This window comes from Ambystoma mexicanum, chromosome 1p, assembly GCF_040938575.1.
Source record: "Ambystoma mexicanum isolate Mex_15411 chromosome 1p, UKY_AmexF1_1, whole genome shotgun sequence".
In the NCBI taxonomy this organism is placed as follows: domain Eukaryota; kingdom Metazoa; phylum Chordata; class Amphibia; order Caudata; family Ambystomatidae; genus Ambystoma; species Ambystoma mexicanum.
Window position 1 is genome coordinate 89,574,249 of NC_090921.1, and position 27,813 is coordinate 89,602,061.

The 27,813-nt window shown below is 45.7% G+C and overlaps 1 protein-coding gene across 1 annotated transcript in view; it reads right to left on the reverse strand.

Annotated features, from left to right (window-relative positions):
- Positions 1-1,772: 1,772 nt before the first annotated feature.
- RNF167 (ring finger protein 167) overlaps positions 1,773-27,813 on the reverse strand; it is a 548,009-nt gene continuing 521,968 nt past the window's right edge. Inside the window, exon 10 of the mRNA XM_069643794.1 lies at positions 1,773-6,829. Within this exon, the coding sequence (XP_069499895.1) occupies positions 6,462-6,829 (368 nt within the window). The 3' untranslated portion in view covers positions 1,773-6,461. The remainder of the gene's footprint in view (positions 6,830-27,813) is intronic.

Sequence of the window (27,813 nt, forward strand, 5' to 3'; positions counted from 1 at the left end):
GTGCTTGGCCAGACAGTGCAGCCATCTTTTTGTTGCTGCAAAACGCAGTTCTGGTGAAATGGTGCTCACTGGAGCCAGCGCAGCCATTTAGCTGTTTTTGCTGAAGCGCAGCTTGGTTTTGGAGAAATTCTGTTCAGTGGGTCAATGTAGCCCAAAATCTCTTACCTAAGCTGGGTCCCTTCTTTGGACCAGCCTCCCCTTAGTTTTGATAAGGACTTTCTTACATTCCGGGAGCTCCTCAGGACATTCCTCTATACCTTCCCGCCCCCACTCTCCTCCGCTAATCTCACAGTTGCATGTTTGGTGTTCAGGGCTCTTATGCATCCCCGGGGTCCTGACCTCCCACACCGAACCCCCCCCCCCCCTCCAGCATCCGTCTATCCTCCGCACTTGCCTCGGCTCACCCTCCACCCTGGAGGTTTGCACTTACCTTACAATGCACTTCATTTGTGGCTCACTTATGAGCACCACAGCACCTATCCCTATCCCATTCCCTCTCTCTTTTGCACTTGCATGTTCTGAACACTCACAAGGCATAGTAGGGTCGTCTCCCCCTACCCTTTTGAATATATTAATATGTTTATGTATTTTTATCATTTTTACATCCCCTTGTCCCCTCCCCGTTTCCCCGTGGGCACTTTGAAACAGTATTTACTTCCTGTATAAGCGCCTAACAAGCAAATAATAAATAAAATGTATACATTTTGCACGGTCAAACATTCAAACTGTAGCATAAACACTTTTTCTACATGTGAGCATTTTTTAAGCAGTGCAAGATTTCTACTGCCCAGTATCCAGGATGTCTGCTCTGTTGTGTAGATGTGTAGGTGTCGGATAAGGTGAGCACAGCACTTCATTCCTTGCATGCCAGCCCTGGCTTTCACACTCATTGCTCCTTCCCCCTCACTTGGCTTTTTACCATATAATGAAGGTCTCTGTGCACTATTCTTAAAAAGAGATGCCATAACAAAGCCAACTTGTTGGTGCACAAGCGGAACAGTAACTGAAGGGCACACACGAAAAACAGCTTTGAAAGAATTTGGTTACAAACAACATAAATAACTTGGATGAAAAAACGAGAGAAATGCCCCTCCTTGAGGAAATGCGTGTGCAGGCGAGCCAAGATGCAGGGCTCACCTTTTGCCTTTCCTATTACGCACCTAGGCTCGCCACCAGAGGTTCCCCCCCCCCCCCCGCGTCACCCAAAAACAAGGGGCCTGGCAGGAGATGAGGAATCACTGGGAGGGTTAATGGATTCATACCCCTTCTATAGAGGGCGGTGAAGTCACAGAAGTCAACAAGCCTTCCATGCTTACCTGGGGCGATACGCAGAGTACCACCAAGATGGCACAGGTGCTAATGCACGAAACAGTATACAGCCAACATGCCCATTTTCTGAAAGGAAAAGACCTTTTAACCCTGCCAATATTCAAAGCCACCGACACGAACAGGTGGCACCCTCAGCTTGGTCTCAAGACTCTGGAGGGAGAGCGGCCCTTTAGCCTCTAATCAGAAAGTGGAAGAGATTTGATGTTCACACATCAAGCCTCTTTCATTCTCAGAAGGCAACCATCACCCATTTGCAAGTGCACAGCTCCTGTCCAACAACCAACCCATGAAGAGCTCGGCAAACAGCATCCTCTGCCAGTCTTTCAACATGCGCCTCCACAGTTCCCCCGGAACCCCAGCATTTTAACACCATCATTTTGCCCCACCCCACAAAAGACCTTGGCTTCACAAGAGGATTCCATACAAATACCAGGACAAGCAGCTGATTAACCATTTTGTTATTTGAGAAATGCAATTTATAAAAGCTATACATCGGAGAAAAATAAATCAAGCAAATACAACACACAGTGTACATGGACAGTGGATGAGTGATGTGTACAGATTATTGTGCAAGCTATAATACAGAGAGGAGAAGCAGCTCCACATGTGCAGTCTTAACAGATTGAGTGCAAAGTGCATAAGAGGACTTTCTGGACTTCCAGTTATGGCATAACATGTTCGGGCTACGACTAGTACACACAGGAAAAGAACACTTCGATTGAGAAAGAGAGAGGTGGGCTGAATTGCAAGTTTACAGTATCAACATCCACTTGGAAGAAAACCTCTGTCACTATTTGCTTGCTCTAGCTCCCAGCCAGGGAATCGGCAAAGGCTTCCAACTAACTACTTCTATTGCTGTGGGCCTTGGATGAGATCAAACAGCAGGAGGTCTAATGTTGGTGGAGGGCAGAAAAAGCCTCACTAATGGCCATCCTTAGAGAGGCGCACTATTTCGGAGAGGTGCATCGTGGAAGCCACTCTAGCGATGACCTGTATAGTCTAAGCTACCTCCAGAGAAAGACGACAGAAACCTATGGCCAAAGGCTTTCCACGTCATTACCCTCAAGACATATCTAGGTAGTCCCATAGCCGAGCCATATAGCACTCGAGCAACTCGATCTAAAGTCATTTCTATTTTTAGGTGTTTATGTGCAAGGTCAGTACTTCTGCAAGGAATTAGGAGGCCGAAACCGCCAAGTCAACGCCCATGTCCTTTGGAGAGCCTCTCTACAGAAGCTGAATGTTGGCAAACACAAGGCGGACGCCAAAGGTGCATGGATCTGGGATTGTGATATGAGGGAACATCATAGGGGACTGCTCACCAATCCTTGAAACCTTGCCAAACCCACAGTTTCAGCAGGACCTATATGGGTCAGACACTCTGCTGCAATGACACCTTAAGAAAGGACAGTAAAAAAATGACCATTTTCTGAAAGGAAAATGCCTTTTATCCCTGTGAATATTCAAAGCGACCGACACGAACAGGTGGAGCCCTATTCCATAAAAAATGTTCAGGTCATTCGAACCCAGAGTATGAGACCAATCTAACGTGTAATGCATAATCTATCATAGCCTTATCCATAGCGAGGTCGGTATCAGACTGTACTGCAGATCTCCCCTTCTCTGCAGGGATGTGAGACTTCCCTCTGGCTCTCCTATAATATGTGCTAGAATGGTACATTCTTACAAATATGTTCCAAATATTCCAAACTACACTGGGTATGCCTAGTGCCAAGCATTCTCCGCTGGAGACCGTTCCCAAACCCTGGGAAATGTTTCCATTGCCCATAGCTACACCATCCACCCATCACCCCATGACCCCATCCATTGGCTGCAGGAGGTCTTACTGGCTTAAGCATAATACTTTGCAGCCGATGGCTTACATTCTCCAACAAGGGAGTTGCAAACGTATTTCTTTAGAGAACATAACTCAACTGTCCCATTTTTGCCCCCCTTTCTTCCAAAAGGTTACAAGCCATACAACTCAAAGCAAAATCCAGCGAGTCGCCTAAAATTGGCTGCATCTGGAGACTGCAAAGTAATCCCACCTTACCATCCAACGTAAATGGGCAAAACTACAACATGCCCTGTCCAAAGGTCCGCGGCCCACTTCTTGGACAGCGATTGAAAAGGATGTTGTGAAATGGGAGTGTAAGAGGGCGGGAAGGAGAGCATGGCTTGGCAACCGGCCACGTCAGAGGGTTTGTCATTACTTCTCATGGTTACTGGCATCCTCATGATACCCAAACGCTCCGAAACAGACAAAGGAGCACAGGTGACATTTAGGGCATTCCTGAATACTTGATGGGCATGCATGGCGCGAGGTTACAGGGGGAAATGGGGAGTCTCTAAAAGAAGCCGATGAACGGTGTTTTCCAGCAGAAGGTTGATGCACTAGGAAGCCAGGTGACTCAGAGGGAAACGGCTAGTCCTGGGAAAGGTCTTGTGGGTGGGGGACAGTGAAGGGAGGAGTATAAACCCATAGGAGGGAATAAAAAGGGGAAAGGATAAGGATGGTGAAGTCCACAGAACATGTGCAAACATTATGTCGAGGGATTTGACCGCGCACTCTCTGCCCTCGAGGGTTGAATTAGTGCTACCTCCAATCTTCCCTAATACACGACAAGTTCGAAAATAAACCTACTCGTTATCTGTACATTAATTACACAATTGTGTGATCACCACCATTGAACAAAGATCCCCAAGAGGTCATCATACACCCTAAATCATTTTTACACTTCCTACGCATGGTTTAGTTAAATATAAAGGTTTTGATTCTATGACGCTGCAATGTTTTGTGTGAGGGTTAAGGGCGAAGTAATAAAAACATTTTTAAAAAGCCAACACACATGCAAGGGTTCACCAAAGAACTGATAATGCGTTCAAAGACACTCTTTAACAGCACTGGTGGCGATGACACAAGTTATTTTACATACATAAAGGAGGCTCTCAAATATTCACCATCAATCGGAACAGATGTTCCCCAAATTTAGGGGGCCACTGAAATACTACAAGGCCAAGCCTCAAAGCAGGCCGCCTTGTAGCACAAGGATCCCGCCAACCCAGCCATGCGATAAGGGACAAAATGCAGCACTGTGAGAGCTTGGGCTTTGCCATCCGTCGAATCTTCAGCACTGAGGATCTGGGGGAGTAAAGGCTGGCTTTGAAATATTTGGGTTACCCCAGACTCATTCCTCGCCAGTCGGCAAAAGGCTTCCTGAAGACTAGGGACCACCTTTTTCCGTCGCTCACAGGAAGAAAATGCATAACTCGCATGGAATTCAAAGTGTTTCTGTTTCCATGTGTGAGATTATCAATTCTCACTGTGGGTGGGAATGGCTATGCGCAAGGCAGCCGTAAATGTACTGAAGCTGTTGTCTGTACACATTGTAAATAATCATTCAGCCAAATCCTGCGACTTTTAGACCAATTAGTCTACTACCAAAGCCACTATTTGTTTGTCATTTTCCCAGTTTTCACACAAAATATCCTCCGATAGAGAGTCGGCGCAGGTGCCTCTACATTGCACAGGTAGGCACCTCACCGATTAGGGGCTTTTCACAGCCATTTAACCACTACCGGAGGAGTGACTTGGCCTGTTGCCCTTAGCCCTACACTGGCAGTCTTTGCGACAGAGTACGTTAACGGCTACCTACAGAATCTCTGAGGAGTGCCTTTGTCTTGACAATACCCCCTTAACAATCCGCCTTTACAGCTAAGGTTGCTCACTGTTGCTTAGATACTCTCTGCGGCGGGAGTTTGCCTTTAACACTGCAGCAAAAGCCTGGATGCTATAAGATTGGTGTGCTCTCAAAGGATCATAACATCACATATATACAGATCTGGCCAGGTGCAAAGAAGGACCATACTCTCTCGTGCATCTCTGGCTCACTTGTGGGCCAAGTCGCGGAAAAGCATTGCCTTTCAGAGGATGTGGATGATGAACGAAGGGCGACAAGGGGAAACATCTGTTAACTGCGTAGTGCCTTTGAAGACTTTCAGGGGCTCCCAACTACTGCTAACCAGAGATTTGTATATCAGGTTCTTACCCTGCACCCCCTGGATTTGGAATATTGGCCAAGGGTCTTCACTGAGGCTTAGAAATACTAGTCTTGTCCTGGAGTACTTAACCCTAAGAAAAAGGACATTCTCTTAGGCTGCAACACTGCCTGCCCCTGGGTGCAGAATCTTACTTCTGGAGTAGATGCCAATGTAATACCTATACGTCTGTTTAATTTGTGAAGGTAACGTGCTACACCTGGTCAAAGGAGGGGTCGGGCGTTTTTAATTCGCCATAATAAATTGTAACTTTAGGTGATCAACACCACTTCCTGCGGACATTGATCTAGTACTACTAGTGGTAGAAAATAACGCAAAGAGATATAAATAACCCTTGGCAATGGGTTCTGCAGCCCCAACAGGCTAAAACATCACCCCAGAAGACACCCCCTCCCAGAAGGAGGAAACGGTTTTTAAATTGTTTCTCACATTTACGCAACCAAACGGACAGCGACTGGATATATAACGTGACCCTTGCCATGACCAAAGGCGCTGTTATCTCCATCATTATAAGCATGCTTGGCCAAGAACAAAGGAAGCCGTCTGCCTTGAATATTCTTGACAACTACCAAAGAGTTGCCACCTGCTCAAGAATGCTTGATTTGCCACCGAGGATGCAACCTCTTCCACAAGCATGCTTGGCCACGACAGCTGCCGCCACCAATATGGGCACACATGGCCATGGTAGAAGGAAGCTGCCTCCTACTCCACAGGTTACCTTGGTTACGGAAGGAGAACCATCTTTGTCCATGACTTAATAATTGAAAGTAATACTGGAATTCTACCTCGTGCCCTGCATAACCAAAGTCAACAGTAAGATGGCTACTTACCTTTTCAATAGTCTCGTCCCCAAATAAAGAGGCTGTCCAACACCCCCTGCCCGCCCGCTCTTACACCATCATATTCTAGCAGATATTCAGTGTACTTCCTCGTTCAGTTTTTCCCAAGTTCCGTTGCGAAGGGCTACCCCAGTAATGTGTTTAGTGGTCACACAGTCTGCATTTAACACAGGTAATAAAGCCAGATGTGTCATTAGTGAGGCGCCCAAGATGAAGGGGTTTTTTGGGGTTGGGTTACACATTGATTGAGCCATGGACGGGCACTGGCTCGGGGAGGAGCACCTCCCCCTGCTTTTCTGATCCTGTGGAATGGTTGTCGTGCTGATCTTCCTCTTCCTCAGAAGACTCTTCCTCTTGCCCGTCGGGATGAGCCATGGACTCTGCCATGCTGCCGAAGGATTGTGTCCCTGTAGATGAGGATGGCCTAAGAAGTGGGGTACGCTCTGAATCTCTCTCGTCCTCGTCATCTTCATCATCAGCGCCCCTTTGGCCCTCTTCATCCGAGTCAGAGTCCTCAGCTGCGCGCACCACCCTCTGCTTGCATACGGGACAGGTCTTTTTGGTCTGGGTGAGCCAGGGATCCACACACTTGCAGTGATAAGCTGGAGAGGGTCACAGACACAGAAGACAGCAATTAGGCATAAGCAATAATAACAAGATATGGCTTGAGTCAACATAACCTGCTATAACCACCATGAAATAGTAATGTTATAATCAGACATGCTAGCAAAATAAACACTACATGAAAAGGAGGCATATCCTTTCAAAATTCTAAACCATCGCAGGAATAATGAACTGCTTTCAGAGAGGCAATTATTAACACAGGTTGATGCAACAACTAGCCCACCATCCATCTCTACCACACACAAATCGTAAAGCGAAACAGTGTACATAGCTAAGAATTGTGCCGAATCCACGGATGTCATCACTTCTCCCCTATGGGGAGCCCCTTCCCATGAGGCCAGAGGTGAGGCTGCTTCCCGATAGTCCCTGGGAGTGGTACTCGGTGGGTGGATCTCATGGGGAGGGGAGACCCCTATGGGATTAGTGACGACCTGGGGAAACGCAGTATCCCCATAGCCCACCTGACACAGCTTCCTACTTACCCACCTCCCACCAGTACCTTACCTAGTGTACCCATTTACCATGGCCATACCTACCAGGTAGGAAGTACTGAGACGAGGAAGAGTGAACTCTTCAAGGAACCTATATCCCTTATGGACTGAGTTGAGGAAGAGACCAACTGTCTTACTGGAGGGGTGTCATCATCAGTACTGGGATGACGAAGAAGTGCAGAAGCATAAAGAACACCTCTACTGAATGGTCTAGTCCTCATAGGATTCCTATATGCCGAGCTACCATTAAAACAGAACAGGGAATTACCAAATCAGGGAAGCCCTCCCTGGAGGAACTGGGAAATGTGATCCTTGTACGAAGGAAGGAACAGCAGGGGATGAGAAAAAGATACCCACCTGCAGTTACATCACCAGAAGGTCCATTGTGGAAAGGCTGGAGCGGGAGACAGGAGGAGGAGCACCCAGCCGAAATGAAAAGGCTGGAGTGTACGAACCACCTGGGCTGCGCAGTCTAGCAGCAGGGAGCTGCTGCAGTCCCTGGAACGATCGGAGGTCAGGAGACCTCTGGGAACCACTGCAGTTCCTTGAATGATCGGTGGAGGATCGGAGGCCACAGAGAGCTGTTTCAGAACTGCTGCAATCCCTCGAAGGAACAGGAGATGCCCGAGAGGGGAATCGAAGCCCGTACACATCCACGACACACAGGTAAGCACCCAGAAGAGGGTGGGGAGACCAGGTGGTTTGCCAAATGGGCAATTTCAAAAAGGAAACAAATTGGGGTGTGCTTACACTTTATTTTGCGCCAAGATAATTTGTTTCCTTGTTATGATGTATCCGTTTACTGATAAATAAAATTCCAAATCAATAGATGTTCATAGAATTTTTATTTTTTATGGGTTTTCAGCCCTTCTTGGATGACCCGTGTTTCGGTTTATAGACATTGCCTTTTTCAAATCCGGGCTGATAAAGTTTTACAAAATAAAGAAAAATATATAAAAAACATTTAAAAAACACGTTTGAACAAGTATATAGATTCCATATCTGTGTATCAAGTAAGTGTAACTCCCTTGTGCATAACCACATACCTTGTGTTGCTTATCCATACATTTCACCTCGTGCATTGCAATGAGCCAAATGTGAGTGTGTGAAAGCACACGGGAGCAGTGGGTGGAGGGATGGAGGTGGAGTGGGAGGATACAGAGACTGGGCTGTGACCCCCCTAATCTATTTTTATTATTGTGCAATATGAATGTGCCAGCTTTGGTATAAAAAATGTATTTGTATCATGTGTAGGTTCTTAACCTGTAAAAGGGTAAGAACCTACACATCCCAATTTGTTTCGTGTTTTATGTACGGAGTAGAGGGATTCATTGTCTCCGTAGTGACCTACATCCATGCGACAAAAACAAGATTACACAACAAAACATATAATTTCAAGGATTCCAAACAGCTACCAAATCGGGTCGCGCAGGTACAAGCATTTGATATCATCAGAACGTTCCTCAAAGTTTCAATACAATTACAAAAAGGGCCTGGGACCCGAGAGAGAGAGGGAGAGAGAAGCCTGTGTCAAATGGGTCTGGGATCCGAATGAGAGAAGGGCACCAATACAAAAAGGGGTCTGAACCCGCAACGAAGAAAGAAACTAATAAGGAGGGTCTGGGACCCGACAGGCTGCTATGTCTGGAAGGATATTGAACCATGTGTGACTCCTGAGGAACAAGTGAAACTGACGAGGGTCTGCGACCCAGAGTAAATGGCAAATTGCCTCCAGGATCATCATCATAGTCACAGTACCTGGCAGGGCAGTGAACCAGGTAGACTGAACATGGTGAACACTGGAGAGCTTGAGAAAGGCCAGGGGAGGGGAGACATACCCCTTGGTCTTATGAACACTGGCAAACAAGTTACGAGAAGAAAGTTATTTGCTTGGCAACCTGAAGAGCAAGAGAAAGGCCAGGGGAATGCAGATATACCCGTTGGTCTTATGAACATTTTTGAACCAGCCACAACAAGGAAGTCCTTCTCTTGGCATCCTGAGGAGCTTTGAGAAAGACATAGTGAAGGGAGCTATATCCCTTGGTCCTGGTGAACATTGTGGCAAGAACCAAGAGGAGGGAAGTGCCCTCTTGGCATTGGGAAACATCTGTTAAAAGCCAGGAGACAAAAGACACTTGTCCATTGAGAAACCAAAGAAAGGTCAGGAGGATGGAGTCATTCCCCCAGCACTGTGAAGATTAAACACGTGTGTTTTGCTGGAATATACTCGAAGAACCTTTTTGAGACTTATTTGCATTATGGAGAAGATCAATTTGGTTTGTTTCACTCAGAACTGAAATTTGGATTGTGGTTCACAAGAAGGGATCCATCTTCTGAGCCAAGAAGACCACCCCTCTTTCTTAGTTAAGTTTATAGTGTAAGGGATGGAATTTGACACCGGGCGGCAGACTATGCTTTAGACTGACATCCTGACAATTTCCTTACTATTAGTTGAGGCAGGGAACCCCCTCTTAGAACTAGGATCAGACAGGTGACATGTGTGTCGGTCTCCTACTTCTACACTCTTACAGAATTGACAGATGTTCCACAGGTGAAGCAATATGTCACAGTCCCTCTTTTCTACTCAACAGTGCAAAGCATGATTCCTCATGGAAAATGTACACCACTGCTGTGGGTTGGATGCAGTCGCATTTTTGCATCATTTTATTTCATGGTGAAAGGGGAGATTTCTTTCAGAAATAAATGGTATTAGAAACTTTGATAGTTATCGTTTTTAACATTAAAAGTGTTTAACCCCCATACAAAGTACTCTTTCATTTTTCACAGAAGTTGGCCATTTATTAAAAAGCAGAAAATATTTTATAAACCTAGCTGACACTGCTGAATCAAAAGAACTCCAACCTTAAATAACTGTTACAACACAGGTTCGTTCGTTCTCCTAAAGTAGAAAACACTGTAGTCTCCATTTCTGTTTTTCTCTTAAAATAGGTTTGGGGGTCTCTCCATGTAGTTTAGAATTGTGTGCACCTGGAAACCCATGAGAATGCTGGATGTGTTGGAAAGAGTGAAAGAGAGAAAGAACGAGAGAAAGAACGAGAGAAAGATGAGAGAAGAAAAGAGAGAAAGGGGAAAACAGAGAAAGCGAGAGAGAACAAAAACGAACACAAACGATATCCCGTGGTGGACCTGCGGTCCCAGAAAAGACACCAAAACCACCGCAGAACATCAGATATCTGACGAATCAGAGACCCGTCGAGGAGAGTATGGAGGATGGGACATTAAAGGAGGCCAAGGAACTGTGCAGACAGAGCACAGCTAACGCCGAACACAGACACCTTAGGGACATTATCCCTGCGAAGAACAGCTAAGGGGGAAAACAGGTGATCTGGGAGGCAACGGAGAGACCATTATGGGACCATTCATATTCGTTCCAGTTGTTAATGAAAGTATAACTTGGGAAGCAACAGATCATACTCGAAACAGTCAAGTTAATGAAAATATCATTTGGGAAACAAAAGATCATACTCGTTAGGCAAGTGTAAGGAAGGCATGGTATCAACAGTAAGACAGGCAAGTGACCACAGTTCAATGGTGTTTATTGAAACTTCAAAAAGGGTTTGGAAAACGCCCATCTAATCTTAAATATACAGATGGGAGCAAGCTACGACCATCAAATAACAATGCAGTCCTAGTGGTGTCTTGTTAAAATAAACAGGCCTATATTAATAAACCTATTGCCAATCCTTACTTCTAAATACAAATAGTGAGTGAAACAATAAAGTGTTCAAGAAATGATATGTCCGGGTGTTCAGGTCGTTAGCCTCCCTTCCCCACGTTTTCAGCAGGGGACAAGGCGATACACTCGAGTTTAGCACAGTCTCTGGCTTCAATAGCACAAGGGTGCAGTTCAAACATTAGCATCATCCTGATGCAACAAACAATAAGTTCCTTCCCTCTTAGGTTTTCACACATACTCAATTTCTCGGGTGATTCACTAGTCACCTCAGATCCCCCACAGCCGGGCTCAGATCCCCTTTCGACACAATGTTCAACTTTTCAGGTGTATTCCTGTGCACCCCGGATTCCTCTCTGCCTGGCTCACATCCACTTCAATTCAATATTCTTGATTTCTCGTGTGACTTTCTGTTCACCCTCTTTGCCTGGCTCAAATCTCTTTCAAGACAATGTTCAATCAGTCTCCTTCCGCCGGGCTCCAACTGACTTTAAATCACTAACACAAACTTGCAATGGATCTCCTTCCTTAGGGCTCAGACCAATGTTCTCTACTGTGTAATTTCAATCAGTCTCCCTCCGCCGGGCTCAGACCGACTATTTTGTCATCAACTTGCTTGGTAGTATCAACATCGAAGACTTGCGATTGTGCAAAGGATTTTGCTTGACCCGTCGCAGGACCACTTTGATGTATCAGTCTTTTTTGCCTATCTTTCACCTTTCTTAATTCTCAGTTGGACCCCCTACAGAGACTTTCGAATGAGCACCCACATTGTGCCGGACCACTCTGTCAAGGGCATCGTGTCTCAGTTTCAAAGTTCAATCACACATCTGTTCACTTTTTACCTGTGTTGGTTATCACATGCGTTTCATACACTATTCACTTCAGCATTCACCATACAATGTTGCTGCTTGCAACCTTGGCTGCAACACAGACCGGTTTGGTATCAGTCTTCCCAACTCACTAGCTGTGCTGACTTCACTGGTGCTGCTTTGCTGTAGGAACCAAGGACAGTACCACAGCAGCCAGCTATTCTCACCACCTTCACTATTGACGCGGAAGAGCCCCGGGTGCCTCCGACACACAATGTAGGATTCTTCAGCCTTGTTTCCTGGTCTTACGCTTTCTATTCTATTCTCGTGAAGGTAATGGTTCCTTGTCATAAAGGCCAAGGGCCCTTCCCTCCTTGCAATTCCCTTCTGTTTTGCCATCTTTCTCCTCGTGTTAAGCTGCCATCTTAGAACTGCAGCTTCCTCGTGTGCTTTGCCCCCCCCCGCACACCCACCCCCCACTCCCGAGTGTGCCATTGTGCTCCGCCATTTATCCGTGTAGAGAAGTGTAATGAAGTCAGGGGTGTGTGATGGTCAGTAATTGACTGACCCTGCCTGACCATATTGGGACAGGTCATGTATACGACATGGGTGTTAGTCTGTTTTCTCACATAGCGTGCTGTCTGTGAGAAAGCGTTTGTATCGTGAAGAAGGGGGGGAGGGGTAAAGGTGTTATCGGAAAGGGGATACTGCGTCTCGCCATCCAGTGCCATCCAGTGTCCCACTCCCACAAGACTCCTCCCCCAGGTGATCCTCCCGCACGGGTCCACACCTAGGAACTGGATCCAAAAGCGATGGCTGTGTCTAGGACATCTGAATGACAGATCCCCCATGAACTAGCGGGTGAGACACATTCAGGTTTCTCACACAAGTTAATGAAAATATAACTTGGGAAGCCAGAGAAGTAAATGAGGCGAGTGAGATAAACCTGAGAATCCTAAAGATTACGAGAGAGACGATAAGCCCATGTGAAACGCCTGGCGAGAAAGGTAAGCAGATTCTTATGTCTAAAGATACAGACTACAAAGAGAAAGAATCTTATAAGAACAGCAATGTAAGAGAGTAAAGGCTAGCTATCATTACCCTCGGACCTGGGAGAATTACCTTGAGTATAAATGGAGAGAGAACCAATCCCACAGAAACCGTTAAGAAGGAGCAAGATGCAAGTGCAATGTCAAAAAGAGACCCGCGTTCAAGAAAGAAAAGGCTACCAAGAACCAGAATGATACAAATGAACAGATTAAAGAAGCAACTATTTAAAAGATCACGTATTAAGAAGAACCAAGAAGATGTCAGCATGAAGCAAAACCCAGGAGAAAGGATAGTCGTAGGGTCAGTTAGAGTTAATTTGGACTGTGGAGCGAATGTTCTTGGACATTCACAGACCACCGACAAGCTTAGTTAGTTTGCTTGGTAGGGAACAGCCATAGTGTAGGAAAAGTTGGGCCTTATTCTTTGATAAACACCATTCTGATATGTACTCAAAGAGTGAGTCATTCTTCTGACCCGCCACACTTATTTCAAAGTTTTAAAAAGGGCTGTATGAACACTTGTGGTTGCTACGGGGTGCTCAGATGCCACCCCTGGGGACCCATCAGTACTGACATTCCGCCCCTCAGTACTCTTATTTCTAGAAATATCCAAAGGAGTGCTTCTTAATGCAGTCTTGTCTTTAGGCATTCTTAGTCCAGTAGGGGTGGACCTGTGGCAGTGGGCAGCCCCAGGTGTACTAGCAAGGGAGCGAGGTATAAGGTCAGGTCCCTTAGTAGATGAGTGGGGAGCTTTGTCCCAATTGGCTGGCTAGGGCGGTCTTAATTTTTAGGGCCGTTTTAATTTTTTTAATTCTAGTATTTATTGAGTGTGGATCTAGCTTCGGGATCTTAAAGATCGTTCTGAACCATTGGTGGCTCTGTTCTGATCTCAGACATACATGCATACATATTTCATAGTATAATGCTTGTCCCTGTGCCGTCTCCATTTGAAGTGTTCAGGTTTACCAGGAAGGACTGACTGGAACGTTCTCGGGTTGTGATTTTCCAGCTATCTTCAGGGAGGTTAGTCCTTCACTGCAAAAGGCCTTGTGCAGTGTGAAGAGCAAAAAATTATGCACAACCAAAAACGATTGTTTAAATACACAAAACAGCAAAGAAACCGAGCGTATAGACCTGAGAAAGGATAAGGTCAGCAGATAGGCAGAAAAGACAAACAATGGGGGTGGGGGGGACCAACACTGCATTTGTAGTGCTCCTGAAATAAAGAGTTACAGAGCTACCAAACACTGAATCCGCCGCCTGACTCCCAGGACATTACAAAACCTGGCAGCGCAGGTAGTCAGGCATCAGATTTCTTAATTCCCCATTCCCATGGACTCCACAGGATGGGGACTCGGAAGCGCTGGCACTGTTGCTTCCGTGACAACTCTGTAACCTGCCGGGCGCGACGGCCCCTGCAGGCAGACTTGTAGTGTGGCGTCCCGGAAATAGGGGTGCAAGTAAACTTACTGGCACCCCTATTTCTGAGCCGCCACACTCGTAATGAGGCCCATTGTATCAATCTCCTTTTCTCTGCTGGGCGAGGAGCCCTCAATGATCAAAAGTAACATTGTACTGTGCGTGCGTCAGACCGCAAATCCATTAGACTCTCTAGATTCCATCCCAGAGAACAGAACGACAGACAACGCTTGAAACCCCTGTGTGAGGAGTGAATAGGAGAGCAGAGAGGAGAGAAACCTTCTCGTCGATACGCTGCCCAGCTGACGGCCACCACTCTGGAAGGAGTACAGCAGGAATCTTCTCTGTGTCATGAGGTGATTTCTCAGGGAGCTTCGACTTGGCAGAATGGACTGCCACAAGTCTACTCCATGCCGGCCATCGCCTATGCAGAATCCAGACCTCCCGACACTGGACTTCAGTCATTGTACCGAAGAAAATATTGCAAAAATATTTGGGAGGAAACTATGTTTGATAATGTCAATTATGCTTTCCTTGGTGTGATCATTTTGGTCAGGAGCACTGTGCATATTGAAGTGTTCCATGGTACGGGGGTAGGGGGGGCCTTGCAAGCGTGAACACATTGTAAACGACAGCCCGGTGCATCATGTGTTTGGACTCGCACACCTCCCATTACTACTTAGGACGACTAATGCTGCTCACTAACGGGACCACTGAGGTGATGCCAAAAACACCTGCACCCATCGTTGCACATTTACAGAACAATGTTTGGCCAATTGCAGAATTCTTTTAGTTGGTAACTCGCACAGCAGATAGAGGGCACAACAGGTTTGGATGGATGCCCTCTTTAATGCCCCCAAGTAGGGCATTAGCCTTGCCACCTGCTCCCTCCACAACCATCCCAGCTTATCGACCACAACCACTCGTAGTCTCCACACTGGCCAGCCTTCCATTGGCAACTGCTGCCTCTTTAAATTCCTGTTCAGGGACTGGTCCAAACCCATCTGCTCTCCTCCAATTCATGCCAGACCACTGCTTCCACCGTCAACCTTGGTGTTCACCTCGTTTTCCATCCACCCTATTTGCCCACCATCGCTGGCACTACCTGCCCTCTGTGATATCAAAAACACCACAAACGTCAATCTAATTAAATCAGCACTTAAGCAGGTCTGCTGCTTCTTGAACATGCACGCTAGGTCTACAGTTCAATCAGGCCCACCTTAGCATTTCTCACCCCACTCCATGATGGCCCTGCCACTCTCTCCCTGTACATTTCTGCTTGTATTTTCATCTTAGATTTGTCCTGGTTTATACTCAACAAGTGGCCCCTTGCCCATCAGCATCTTCCCAAAGTAAGGCACCTGACAGCAGGATTACCCATTATGTGTCTGCTTGAACCACAAGATTTCAAATAAATTCAACTATTAACCCAGTACACCTCAAGAAGATAAACATCTTAAAATACCAGCAGCCTGCCAGTGCAGCGGCTGGATCGGGGAAGAGAGGTACTTGGGTGAGTGGTGCAGTCTCAGTCTCTCTCTCATATCTCTCTTTAATTTCATGTACATGAAAATGGCATCCCCCTCCTAGCTTATCCATGGGCGTCTGCTAGCTCATGCATATCCAAGTGGTGGCTTTCTCTAGGTCTTGGTTGTGCAGGGCTCACAATGACGTCCTATCTAATTCACCACAATATAGACCCTTAGCACTTTACGGTGTAAAGCAAGGCCCATGTTGGCTTCTACCTATTTTCTGCAAAGTCCTGATTGGATTGGCTTTTTGGTTAAATCTTGTCCAAGCTCGGCTTTGTAAACCACACCGTGTATTGGTGGCTAGCCCTGTATATGCCTTCTGATGACTCTCCATTAGGGATTACGCTCTGCTCTTTCATCTTGCTGGAGGATCAAGGAGTCGGATTAATCGTATGTCACATATACACTCTGCTTCAGCCTTGCCCACAAGACCTGAAACGCGAGGGATAAGAGCGCGTGTTGACATATATCGCATGACAACCATGTGTTGCTGAACAGCACTGCTGTGAATTGGGACGGGTTCTAGAATCTGCACGAGGGTGGTTCCAGTAACTCCTTTGCAGCCCTTGGCTTCCATTGCAATGCTTCTCTGAGTAATAGGGGTTTGTGGATTGGCAGGCTTGCCGCATCACTCCAACAGAGGCAGGGCTAGATGGCTGGTACGTTCCCAGTCTGACCATTTTTCCTATTCAGTTTGCCTCTCGAATACATCCTGTTCAAAGGCTACATTCCAGCGTGCTGCCGAGTCACTGCAAGCAAAGAAGGTCTGCCAGCAGAGTCCTCCTTTAACTCTACAGGCAGCCCCAGGGCTGGAACCAGTAGACAACGCTGTCCGAGAGCCGGTCACCAATGATCTCCCATGATGTCCCAGTCCTTCCCGCCCCAACATCCAGCCCTCCAGCGCCCAACCATCCCTGCATCACCCATGCCGTCAACCTGGTGAGGTGCTTTCACTGCTACCTGTATAAGTTGCTTGGGTAATGAAAACTCTATATAAATCTTTTTTACTGTATAGCGTTTTGGCAAACTAGCTATATAAATAACAAATTGTTATTAATATTACTTTCCAACGCATAAATTGAAGATTCGCCAGATAGCTGTTGCAGAGCCAAAGCAATTGGACAACCTCCACGGATACCTTCTACCACAGAAATAGGAATAGAATTCCAGATTCATACGAGACGTGACATACAAACTGAACGGGCATTACAGAGTGAAATTAGCAATCCGCCATAAAGAGGTGTAGCATAGCACCACCCTATGACCTCTGTCTTAGAAACCAGTCTAACATGGTGCACCCAATGAAACATCTCACAAAGAAATAAGCGGAACATGACACTGTCCTGTGCCTATTCTACTCTAGAACTAGGACCACCATTAAAACAGGAATTGCACGCAAGGCTCTTTGAGGTGTTTGCTACAGAAAGCTGCACACTCCAGGAACACCAAGAAGGGCTAGACCAGAAGCTTCCTAAAAGAGATCAAATGTCAGCGGTAGAACTAACATGGCAAGAGCCAGAGGCACCCCCATGGTGAAATTGTTTGCAAAGGAAGTAAGAGAAGCTTAGTTATATCACATTGAAAAAGTACAGGCTGGTACAGATTGTGCAAGAGCAGAGAAAGGCGAAGAATATTTATAGAGCATGTTGAACTAAAAGCTAGCACTCTCAACAGATCTGACCTGGGGAGTGGTGCATACCTGAGTGGTGTACACAAAGAGGCCAATCACAAATGGCTGCTAGAAAATGTTCCAGTACATAGGATGGGTATCCCCTACTTCGCCGACAGGGGGGAGGAAATAAACAATATTAAGTGCAGTATACCTGTCTGGCGGAACAACAACCTATAGGTTAACACATAATGGCTAGACTAACCTCCAGGGTACACAAGGAGACAAATTAAATGAACGCACGGTTCACTGGCGCGATTGATGCCGGTCCAGTTGTTTTTAAATGCACTGACTTTAGAATTCCTGTTATTGGGCCACAACATCGCCTGCTTTGCGCCATGCTTCAGAGGACTCTGGGCAATGTATGGCATGCCCTTTTCGTTTGTAGTGGCATTGACTAGTGTTTTGAACTGGTCCCTTGCTAATTAGATGCAGAAACACTTTTTGGCTCAATGGCTTTCCGTCGCTTACCTACCTCGGCAGTAAATAAGCCCCCATTAAGAGGAATTCTACACTCAACGCGATTGGTGGTGAGCACAATATGGAAGGATTCTCCCGAGCATTTAACTCTGGTGAGCTTTTCAACTATTTCTCTTTTATGGCTATTTCTATCCCAGGCATAGGCCAAACGAATGCAATTGGCTGGGCCACTTTACTCTTTGCAAGTAGGGGAGGTGCTCCTCATTTGAATGAATGGCCTTGGTTTGTGTCTCCTTAGACCAACCATGTGGTGGCCTATACAGTGCCGGGCTAACACTTTTGGAAGCAATTCCCTAATGTTTCCTTCAGCCCTTCGGTTGAGAATATGGCAATTCTAGTGATATTCTCCCCACCTACACTTTTACTTCAGGACACTATCGTGACTGAAGCTGGCTTGACTATTTAGCTACTCTCAATTGAACCCCAACCTAATGTGACTTTTTGCCTTTTCTTCCTCTCTTTCTTTTTAACAGGGTTCACTTATTCGGTTTACACTATATGGTTTGTTAAGATATGTTGTCTTTTTTTATACCACATTGTATGCCGTGGTGAATACACAAGGGATAGCACTGTCCTGATGAAGACGGGAATCAACTGGAGTCCACTTAGAAGAGCCTCTACCATCGAAACTACTTCTTTTATGAGATGAACATCACTAGGATGACCTGTTTATATTACCACATTATTCACGGTCTCTAGGTCAATGTAGTTGACATACATCATTCCCTTGCTATTATAGACTGGTCGTTTGTCTTAGTCACAATTACGGGATCAGTTCTAGCAATACTATTGCATAGTTAGAACTATTGTGACGCCCAACACACACACAAAATGTTTTATTGTTGACTCCTTTTTCTGATTCTATGGCCAGATTATTCTGATACCCACAGACACACGCATGGTATCAGTTGACCGCAGGCACACTTGCGAGTACTGGCCCCTTCACTCATGCGATCCCCTTCGCCTGGGTTTAGTGTCCCGCCCTCGCAACTGTCCCTGCGGAACGTGGACCTTGTGTCCAGATCCTGTTCTAAGTTCTTACAGGAATTTGAATCTACATAATAATGTGAATTTATCTTGCTGTTAAATCAATGATTAAATTGAGTGGTGGGTATAGGTTACCATTAAATATAGGTTGTTTTCTGAATACATGGCTCTTTCAGCACGCTAGACACTACTTTGCACTATGGGATATTATAGAGAAATTATAGTGATTTGTATGTATAGTCTTTTAGTGAATAAAGCCCAATATGCATTAAGGGCTACTGAGATTTAATATGTATTTTATCCATTTGTCTAAAAAATAAAAATGTCTATTTTTCCAAAATGTTTCATGGGTTTCTGGTCCAATTGAGTTTCTCCTCCCTGTGTACTCTGGAGCTTAGTCTAGCAATTATGTATTAACCTATAGGTTGTTGTTCCGCCAGACAGGTATACTGCACTTAATATTGCTAGAAAAAGTTCTACATCGCAAAAAGGTACTCTTCAGGTCGAAACTCAATAGAGTCTTAAAAGTTCCAACAGTTCAAGGGTTTCCTCATCAGGGCTCAGGGTGTCCCTCTGCCACTTATGGCCTTTAAAGGGGGAGTTTCTTAAAAATGGTATGGTATAAAATATTGGCCATAATTAAAACTATATTTTAAAAACGTTCTTTAAAAACGTTCCTATGAAAAATAAGCTGCAAATGTGCATCCAAGTTAGGACTCAGAGGCGTCCATTTTGTATGAAGAAATAGTATAATCTCTTTCTTTAATTCTCTGCTCTTGTGGCAGTAATGAAGCATGAGCCCCCTACTGGGAGCTCAAGCTTGTTACTTGCAGAGAATTAACAATTTCTGCATACAAAATGAATGCCTTGCTCTATCAAAAAAGACTTGTGTAGCCCAGTGGGGAAGGTGTGTAGTCCATTCAACCGCTCGACCAGAGTTTGAATACCTGCATGTCTTTTTCCAGTGCATCACATTTAGTTTAAAAAAATATATATTTAATGTGAAAGGAAAAACAAGACACTCGGGTCCAGTTGTACAGCACACAAACAACACTGTGAAAGGGTTCCATGTGTTTATAACAACAAAAATAACATTTTTCAGTGACACCTTAATAACGAAAAATGTCTATCTTCTTTCTGTTTAATTTGGGGTCCCCCCAACCCCCCTGTTTCGACAGCATTTTTTACCCCTCAAACCACAACACTTTGTAATCCCTTACCCCACCTCATATATACTTTTATAAAAATATTCAAAAAGTATTCATTTTTAGGTGTCACGGAAAAAGGTTTATAGTTCTGTTTTTCTCGTTATTAACACTGTATACCTTGTGAAAGCAGCTAAGCAAGTAGACCACCCAAATCTCCTTTAAACGTGAACTTGTAGAGTCCTTATCTGTTAAATGGCAATCAAAGTGCACTTTGCCATGTTGTTGAACAGCACAGCAAAGAGCACTGTGAAAGGAAGAGCAATGTGAAAGCAGCAGCTAAGGGAGAGCAATGTGAAAGCAGCAGCTAAGGGAGAGCACTGTGAAAGCAGCAGCTAAGGGAGAGCACTGTGAAAGCAGCTAAGGGAGAGCACTGTGAAAGCAGCTAAGGGAGAGCACTGTGAAAGCAGCTAAGGGAGAGCACTGTGAAAGCAGCTAAGGGAGAGCACTGTGAAAGCAGCTAAGGGAGAGCACTGTGAAAGCAGCTAAGGAAGAGCAATGTGAAAGCAGCTAAGGGAGAGCAATGTGAAAGCAGCTAAGGAAGAGCAATGTGAAAGCAGCTAAGGGAATAGACCACTAATTCCTTTAGGGAATAGTGTGGTCTAGTTCCTTGGCTGCTTTCACAGCACTCTTTGCTGTGCTCTACAGCAATACGGCAACGAGCGCTGCGATTAGCAGGGACTCCTGGGGTCCAGTGATGTAGTGCTAGCCCCTTCAACCACATGGCCGGAATTGAGGTCCCTGCCCTTTTTTTCTGGTGCTTCAAATATTGATTTTAAAACAGAACGTGAAGCATCTAGAAAAAAGTAAAGTTGTGAATCGAACCTGGGTCGCAGCGTTGGAAGGGATAACCCTTCATCCCTATGAATGCAATCTTAATTCAGAAAACACACGCTTTTCTGATTTTGCTGAAAAGTGTTGCTGTATTAGGATTAGCATAGGACTGCCTGTCCTGGACACGTGTGCTTTAATTCTCTGCTTTCCGGCAGTAACGGCCGCAAGCTTGCAGTAGGGCATGCTTGATTACAGCCGTGAGAGCATAAAGAAACAGATGATACTGATACAAAATGGATGCTTCAAGTGCTTTAAAAGCAGGACTTGCAGGCACATTTTCATAGGAACAGATTTTTCATTATGGAAAATATTTTTAAACCATAACGTTTTTGGGAGAACTTCCCCTTTAAGGTACTCTCTCTGGATTTCCTCCGTCTTGTAGCTTGTGGAAGGTAGAATACAACCACTGTGCTCCTTGCAGCCCCTGTTGTTTTTGCAGTGTCTCTCCACTACAAGCTTGAGAGATTATTGGAACTTCTCCCCTGCCTTAAGACCTAGCCAAATTGGTTTGTTTTTCTCAGTTCCCAAAGGTGAGCTTATAAGGTCCTGATGTTTGTCCTCTGCACAACTGCTCTGCTCTTCCACTGGTCCTGCTCCTCCACAATGCCATGCCACATTGCTGTTCCTCTTCCCACCGTGATTCTCAACCCCTTCGGATTGGTGTTTCACCCCCTACCCCCAATGGATATGGTCTCAGCCCGCAATATCAGCTTCCCTAAAAAGAGATCTCTTCCTCCATCAAACGCTTTTCATTGTTCTTTCACTCTTACTGTGAGAATTGTGAAATACGGGGGGGAGGTGTGGCGTTTTAAGGGATTCCGTTACAGCACCCACTAGAAGAACTGTGACTAAGGTTACACAATGTGCTCTCTTTTGTATGTGGAATGGTTGGTTGAATTTGTTTCTTTGGGAAAACTCTCCTGCAGGAACTAAAGGTTAATTCCCTGCAATAATGGATCCGCGGGACGGACATCGCTGTTAAGATCCGATGCTTGGAGTGTTTCCCTGCTCGCAAGCTAAGAGCATAGAAAGATTTCACGTGAAGCAATCTCTGGCATAATCCATTGAACCACACTTGGAAGCCCAGTGTATAAGGAGGTGGAGCCCAGCAACGGCTCCTCTAGCACGTTGCACCTACAACAGCCAAAGCGAAGCCTTGCTTGGGGGGAGACAAGGGTCTTATGTAAAATCAGAAGATTTGCATTGCTGCAGAAGATTTCAGGTCAAGCAAGGTTATGATCACCTGTGTGGGATCTTCATTAGGGTTGCACGCTTTCAATGGAACACCAAGCAGTGCAACCCAACTGGGAAGAGGAAACGAAAAGCATCACGTAAGCCGAAGTTTTAGCTTTAATTGCTCTGCCTGCACATCAGGACAAGCATCAAAATCTATGCGGTCATGCTGGTAGAATGTATGGACAGGTGCAAATGTAACCGATTTACAGTTCAGAATCAGCCTACATGATCCAAGAGCGCTTGCGTACCTTGGAGTGATGCTAAGAATGGCTCTGGAGAGGTTGTTCCAGTGGCGGCTGGTGTGTTGGGGCCAAAGGGCACCGCCCCTTTTAGTTTTCAGTTCAAAGATGAAAGCCTAGATTTCAATTCGAAACTTGCATCATAATTTAAACTTGCATCTTTCACCCATGTGCTGAATTTCACAACCTCTGCTACATAGGTTTTCCTTTTGAAAAGGACCCCGAAAGACGTCAAGCAGAATGTGTAGGGTACACTATTGAGAGGCCAGTGTGGCATAGGAAATGAACCCTTCAGCCTCTCGTCTGTGTGAAATCGGCATTCATTGAACGCCGCATGCTTGCCTGCCATGACACAAGGGCATGTGACTAGGGGCTACGTGGTAGCAGCACAGAGCAGGTTGAAGAGTTTCTTAACTAAAGACAATCTCATGCAAACGTTTCTACAGGTTTGCTAGCATTGATGGTGCTAACTGGATGGGGAGGTAACGCCCTTACGATTACAGTGTTTATATACAGGAAAATGAAATAATCCAAAGTCAGTTATTTATAAAATCGGACACATACTCTAATGACAGGATAATTCTAGTTATCTGTTGATTGACCAATATGTTGTTTGATTACCATTATAAATAGAAATGGCTAAAATTGGCTTCTACGTGTGACTGATCTCAAGCAGCGTGGACATTTTGGGAACTTCTAAGCCGAACTTCAGTGGAACTTGCAACATCTGCTTGTGCAAACATCCTTTTAGTCAGCACTCAGTGTGCATGAATTTCAAGAACTCTATTGACATACCAGATCAACGCATGGAAGATAAGCAGACCAGATGTACATGTATTTAGGTTATCAGTCCTCGGTTCTAAACTACACAGCATTAAATACAAGCGTTATAAGTAAAATCCAGCTCAAAAACATGGCCTCACAGAGGCCAACATTCCATACGCTTCAGAATATTTGTGCGAGGTGCACCAAGTTACACTAGAAACGTTTTATTATAGTACAGTGAGGTTTGGATTGAATTTCCTTTATATAGCCAATGCCAAATAGAATATTCAATACATTTTGACTGCTTGTTTGAAATAATTGGAAATTGTTTTTTTGTATATACTTGATTTTCTATGTTTAAAATGGCATTTAGAATTGAATGGGCATAGTAAAATACCTGACCACATTTTAAACAATAGTCATTCCTATTTGTTTTTTATGTATGGATGTTTGTGCGACTAAGTAAAGTAACCAGGATACCTTATGTTAAACGAAAATGTTTGCGAGACAAAATGGTGGCAGGCCACAGTGTATTAATTCTCATTGTTCTCTGAATGTATCTGTAGTGTTTTAAAGGTCACCCTCCCCAGCATGGTAAATTAGGAAACGATCTGCATTTCTCAGATTATTTAAAATAAAACAAACATATTTTGATAAGAGCCTGTGTGCGTCTGTGTGTGAATGAGTGCAGGTCGGAGTGTGTCTGTGCTTGTGGGTGTGAGCGATAGCGAAATGTGTATGTGCTGCTGAGAAGACGGATGATTGTGGTGACAGTTTGCAGCCAGCATGGATAGGTCTTCATTGCATGCATAGGACTGGAGTGTGTCCAGGGACCACCGGCATGTCTTTCAGCAACCAGCCTGTACATGTTTTACTACACTGGCATTAGTACTGCATTATGGGAAAAATGTACATGAGCACGCTCTTGTGTGCGACTACTGGCATCGATTGGTACAGCCAGCCTATATGCATGTTTTATTACCCGTACATTATTACTGCATTATAGGTACATCTAACATGAGTGCATTCTTATGTACGATACTGGTATATATTGGAGCAGGCAGCATATATCGATTGGCACAGTCAAAACTGACATTTCTTTGTAGTACTATGGCATAAGACGGTCTTGGTACTGCTGGCATTATGTCTCGACATGTTTTATTACACTATTATTATTGCGTTATGGGCAAAACTGACGGGCATATTCTTATGAAGCAATACTGGCTTATATTGGCACGGCCAGCATGCACATGTTTAATTACACTGGCAATATTACTGCATCATAGGTGTGTCCTTACGTGGGGATATTAGAATATAATGGCTGAACCAATATTAACATGTTTTCGTATGCTGTGTAAGGAAGGCATAGTTTCAAACAGTGAAGACCGGCACAAGTGATCACAGTTCAAGGGTGTTCAATGAACTTCAATCGGTTGGTAGAACGCCTATCTAAACCTAAATCTAAAGATGGGAGCAAGCTACAACCAGCAAATAATAATGCCGTCCTAGTGGAGTCTATCAAAATAAAAGGGGCATATACTAATAAACCTATTGCCAATCCTTACTTTTAAATACAAAATGGTGTGAGATAACAATGTATGCAAAAGAAATGTGTCCAAGAAATAATATGTCAGGGTAGTTGAGCAGTTGGCTTCTCTTCCCCACGTTTTCGGCACGGGGCAAGCGACACGTGCGGGCTTCGCCTACACTCTGGCTAACAGGTAACAGTTTAAAATATAGGCATCAGGGCCTTCCACCAAAGTGTCTCTCGCAATCACAGTCTCTTCAATAAGGGCCTGATGTAACAAACAAAACACAAAGGTTCCTTTCCTTTGTCAGGGTTTTCACTTTCACAAGTTCAAGACTTGTCTCCCTCGTTCGGGCTCAGACCATGCATCCCCCTCGTCCGGACTCCTATCCTCTTTTCCACAATGTTCACAACTTGGTCTCCTTCGTTCGGGCTCGGACCATGAATCCCCCTCGTCCGGGCTCAGATCCAGAATCGAAGACTTTCAAATGTGCGATGGGTTTTGCTTAAACAGTTCCACTTTTTACTTCACACAATTTACACTTCACATCAATCTTCTACTTTCGTTTCTTTTGGCAGGATACAGAGACCTTCGACTGAGCATATTCATAGTGCCGGACCACTGTCAATGGTATCGTATCTTTCCTTCTAATGTTCAAATATTCACCAGCAATTTAGCTTAACTTGCGTCTTTCATCACACGCGTTTAACAATATTCACTCCAGTGCTCGTTTTACAATGTTGCCGCTTGCAACCTTGACTTAAACACAGAACGGCCTGGCATCGGTCTCCCCAACTCACTGGCTGTGTTGTTCTCTGTCGCTTCTTTGTTCTTGTAGCCAAGGACGATACCACAGTGTTTGCTGCTCCTCCCCGCCTTGGTCAGTTACGCGGGAGGACCCTCAGAATCTCCGACACACATTGCAGGATTCTTCAGCCTGGTTTCCTGGTCTTAGGTTTTCTGCCTTGAAATTTCTTGAAAGTAACAGCTTCCTGCCAAAAAGGTGGGTGTTGCCCTCTCACAAACCTTTCGTGCCTGCCAGTCTTTCTCCCCTCGTATAGACTTGAAACGGCTGTACCTTAAGGTGTTTTGCCTCGCTCATAGTGTGCTCTCACGCTCCACCTTTTATCCATGTGGGGAAGTGTAATGGAAGTCAGGTGTGAGTGATTGTCAATAATTGCCTGACCATAGTATTGGGACATGTCGGGTACACGGCTCAGTGCAAGTGTTTTCTCCCAGAGCAGGCTGTCCGTGTAAAAGTGTTCGTGCAGGAAAGGGGGTGGGTTGAGTTTGTAAATATCCCATAGGGTAGGATGGGGTAAGGGCGTTACAGGGAAGAGAGGGATACCGTGTCTCACCATCCGGTGTCCCACTTTATGAAGACCCCTCACCCAGGTGATCCTCCCGCACTTGTCCACCCCCCAGGAACTGGATCCAAAAGCGATGGCCGTGTCCTGGCCACCTGGATGACAGATCCCCGGGGACTAGCGGGTGAGAAACCTTCTGGTTTCTCACAACTGGAATTGGAGTATTATGGGCAAAGCAAAAATGAGTGCACCTTTTGGTGTGGCTACTGCCATATAATGGTTCATCCAGCATTGAAATGTTTTTTTTACACTGGCACTTTTGGAATATGAGCAAAGCCAACAGAAGGAACAAGTTACTTACCTGTAACTGTTGTTCTCCAGCATGGGTCTGGCATGGATTCACATGCTCATGAATATTCACCGTCGTCAGGCTGGGAATCCTCGGTAAAGAAAAATCAGTATCAGTTTCGTTTCTGATCTGTCTTTCGTAGTAGTAACCAATCACTGATCTCTGCGTCATACTGACCACAGCCAATGACTGCCCTCTCCCTAAGCCCCGCCTCTGGCAGCCATCTTCAGATTTGGTAGCACGTGAAGTGGCAGTATGACCAAGTGAAGAGCCACAGAGGGGTAGGCGGGAGGGTTCGCATGTGAATCCATGCCAGACCCATGCTGGAGAACAACAGTTACAGGTAAGTAACTTGTTTCTTCTCCAGCATGGGGTCTGGCATGGATTCACATGTTCATGAATATAAGAACACATAGCAGTACACACATGCACAACCACGGGAGGTGGCAAAAGGCTCAACATTAAGCAATACAAAAAACTCAACATTAAGCATCTCTTACCTCCTCACCAGGCTCACCTTAAGCGAACAGGTTGCGCAGCACTGCTTGGCCGACCCTGGACTCCTCCCTGGAGTCCCGATCGGCGCAGTAGAATCTCGTGAAGGTGTGCGTCGACCTCCACGTAGCAGCCCTGCAGATGTCCAGCAGGGGCACACCAGATAAGAACGCCGTAGTAGCAGCAATCGCTCTGGTCGAATGGGCTCTCGGACGGCCTGGCAGCGGTCGGTTAGCTAACCGGTGGCAGTGCATGATGCAGCCGGAGAGCCATCTGGAAATAGAAGACTTCGAGAGAGCCTTCCCTTGATTCACAGGTCCAAAGTTCACGAATAGCTGTGATGTCCTCCGAAAACTCTTCGTGCGGTCCACGTAGAACTTCAGCGCTCTAGCCACATCCAGCGAGTGCAAAGTCCTCTAGGCCGGCGACGAAGGAGACAGGAAGAAAACAGGTAACACCAGGGGCTCGTTAAGATGGAAGTCCGACGGCACCTTGGGCATAAAGGAGGGGTGCGTCCTAAGCACCACCCTCGAGGCATGGAAAGTCAAGTACGGTGCTTTGCAGGATAGGGCCTGGATCTCTCCCACTCGTCGTGCGGAGGTAATGGCCACCAGGAATGCAGTCTTCCACGACACAAACTTCATCGGTGCGGAGTGCATTGGCTCGAATGGGGGCCCCATGAGCCTGGTCAGCACCACGTTAAGTTCCCACGCCAGGGCCGGGGCCTTCACCGGCGGGAACGACCGGAACAGTCCTTTCATAAACTCTTTACCAGTCGATGGGACCACCGGGACGTCCGTCCTGTGGTTCTGGTATATCTGGAGATCGCCGCCAGATGAATCTTAATGGAGGCATGGGCTAGCCCAGCCT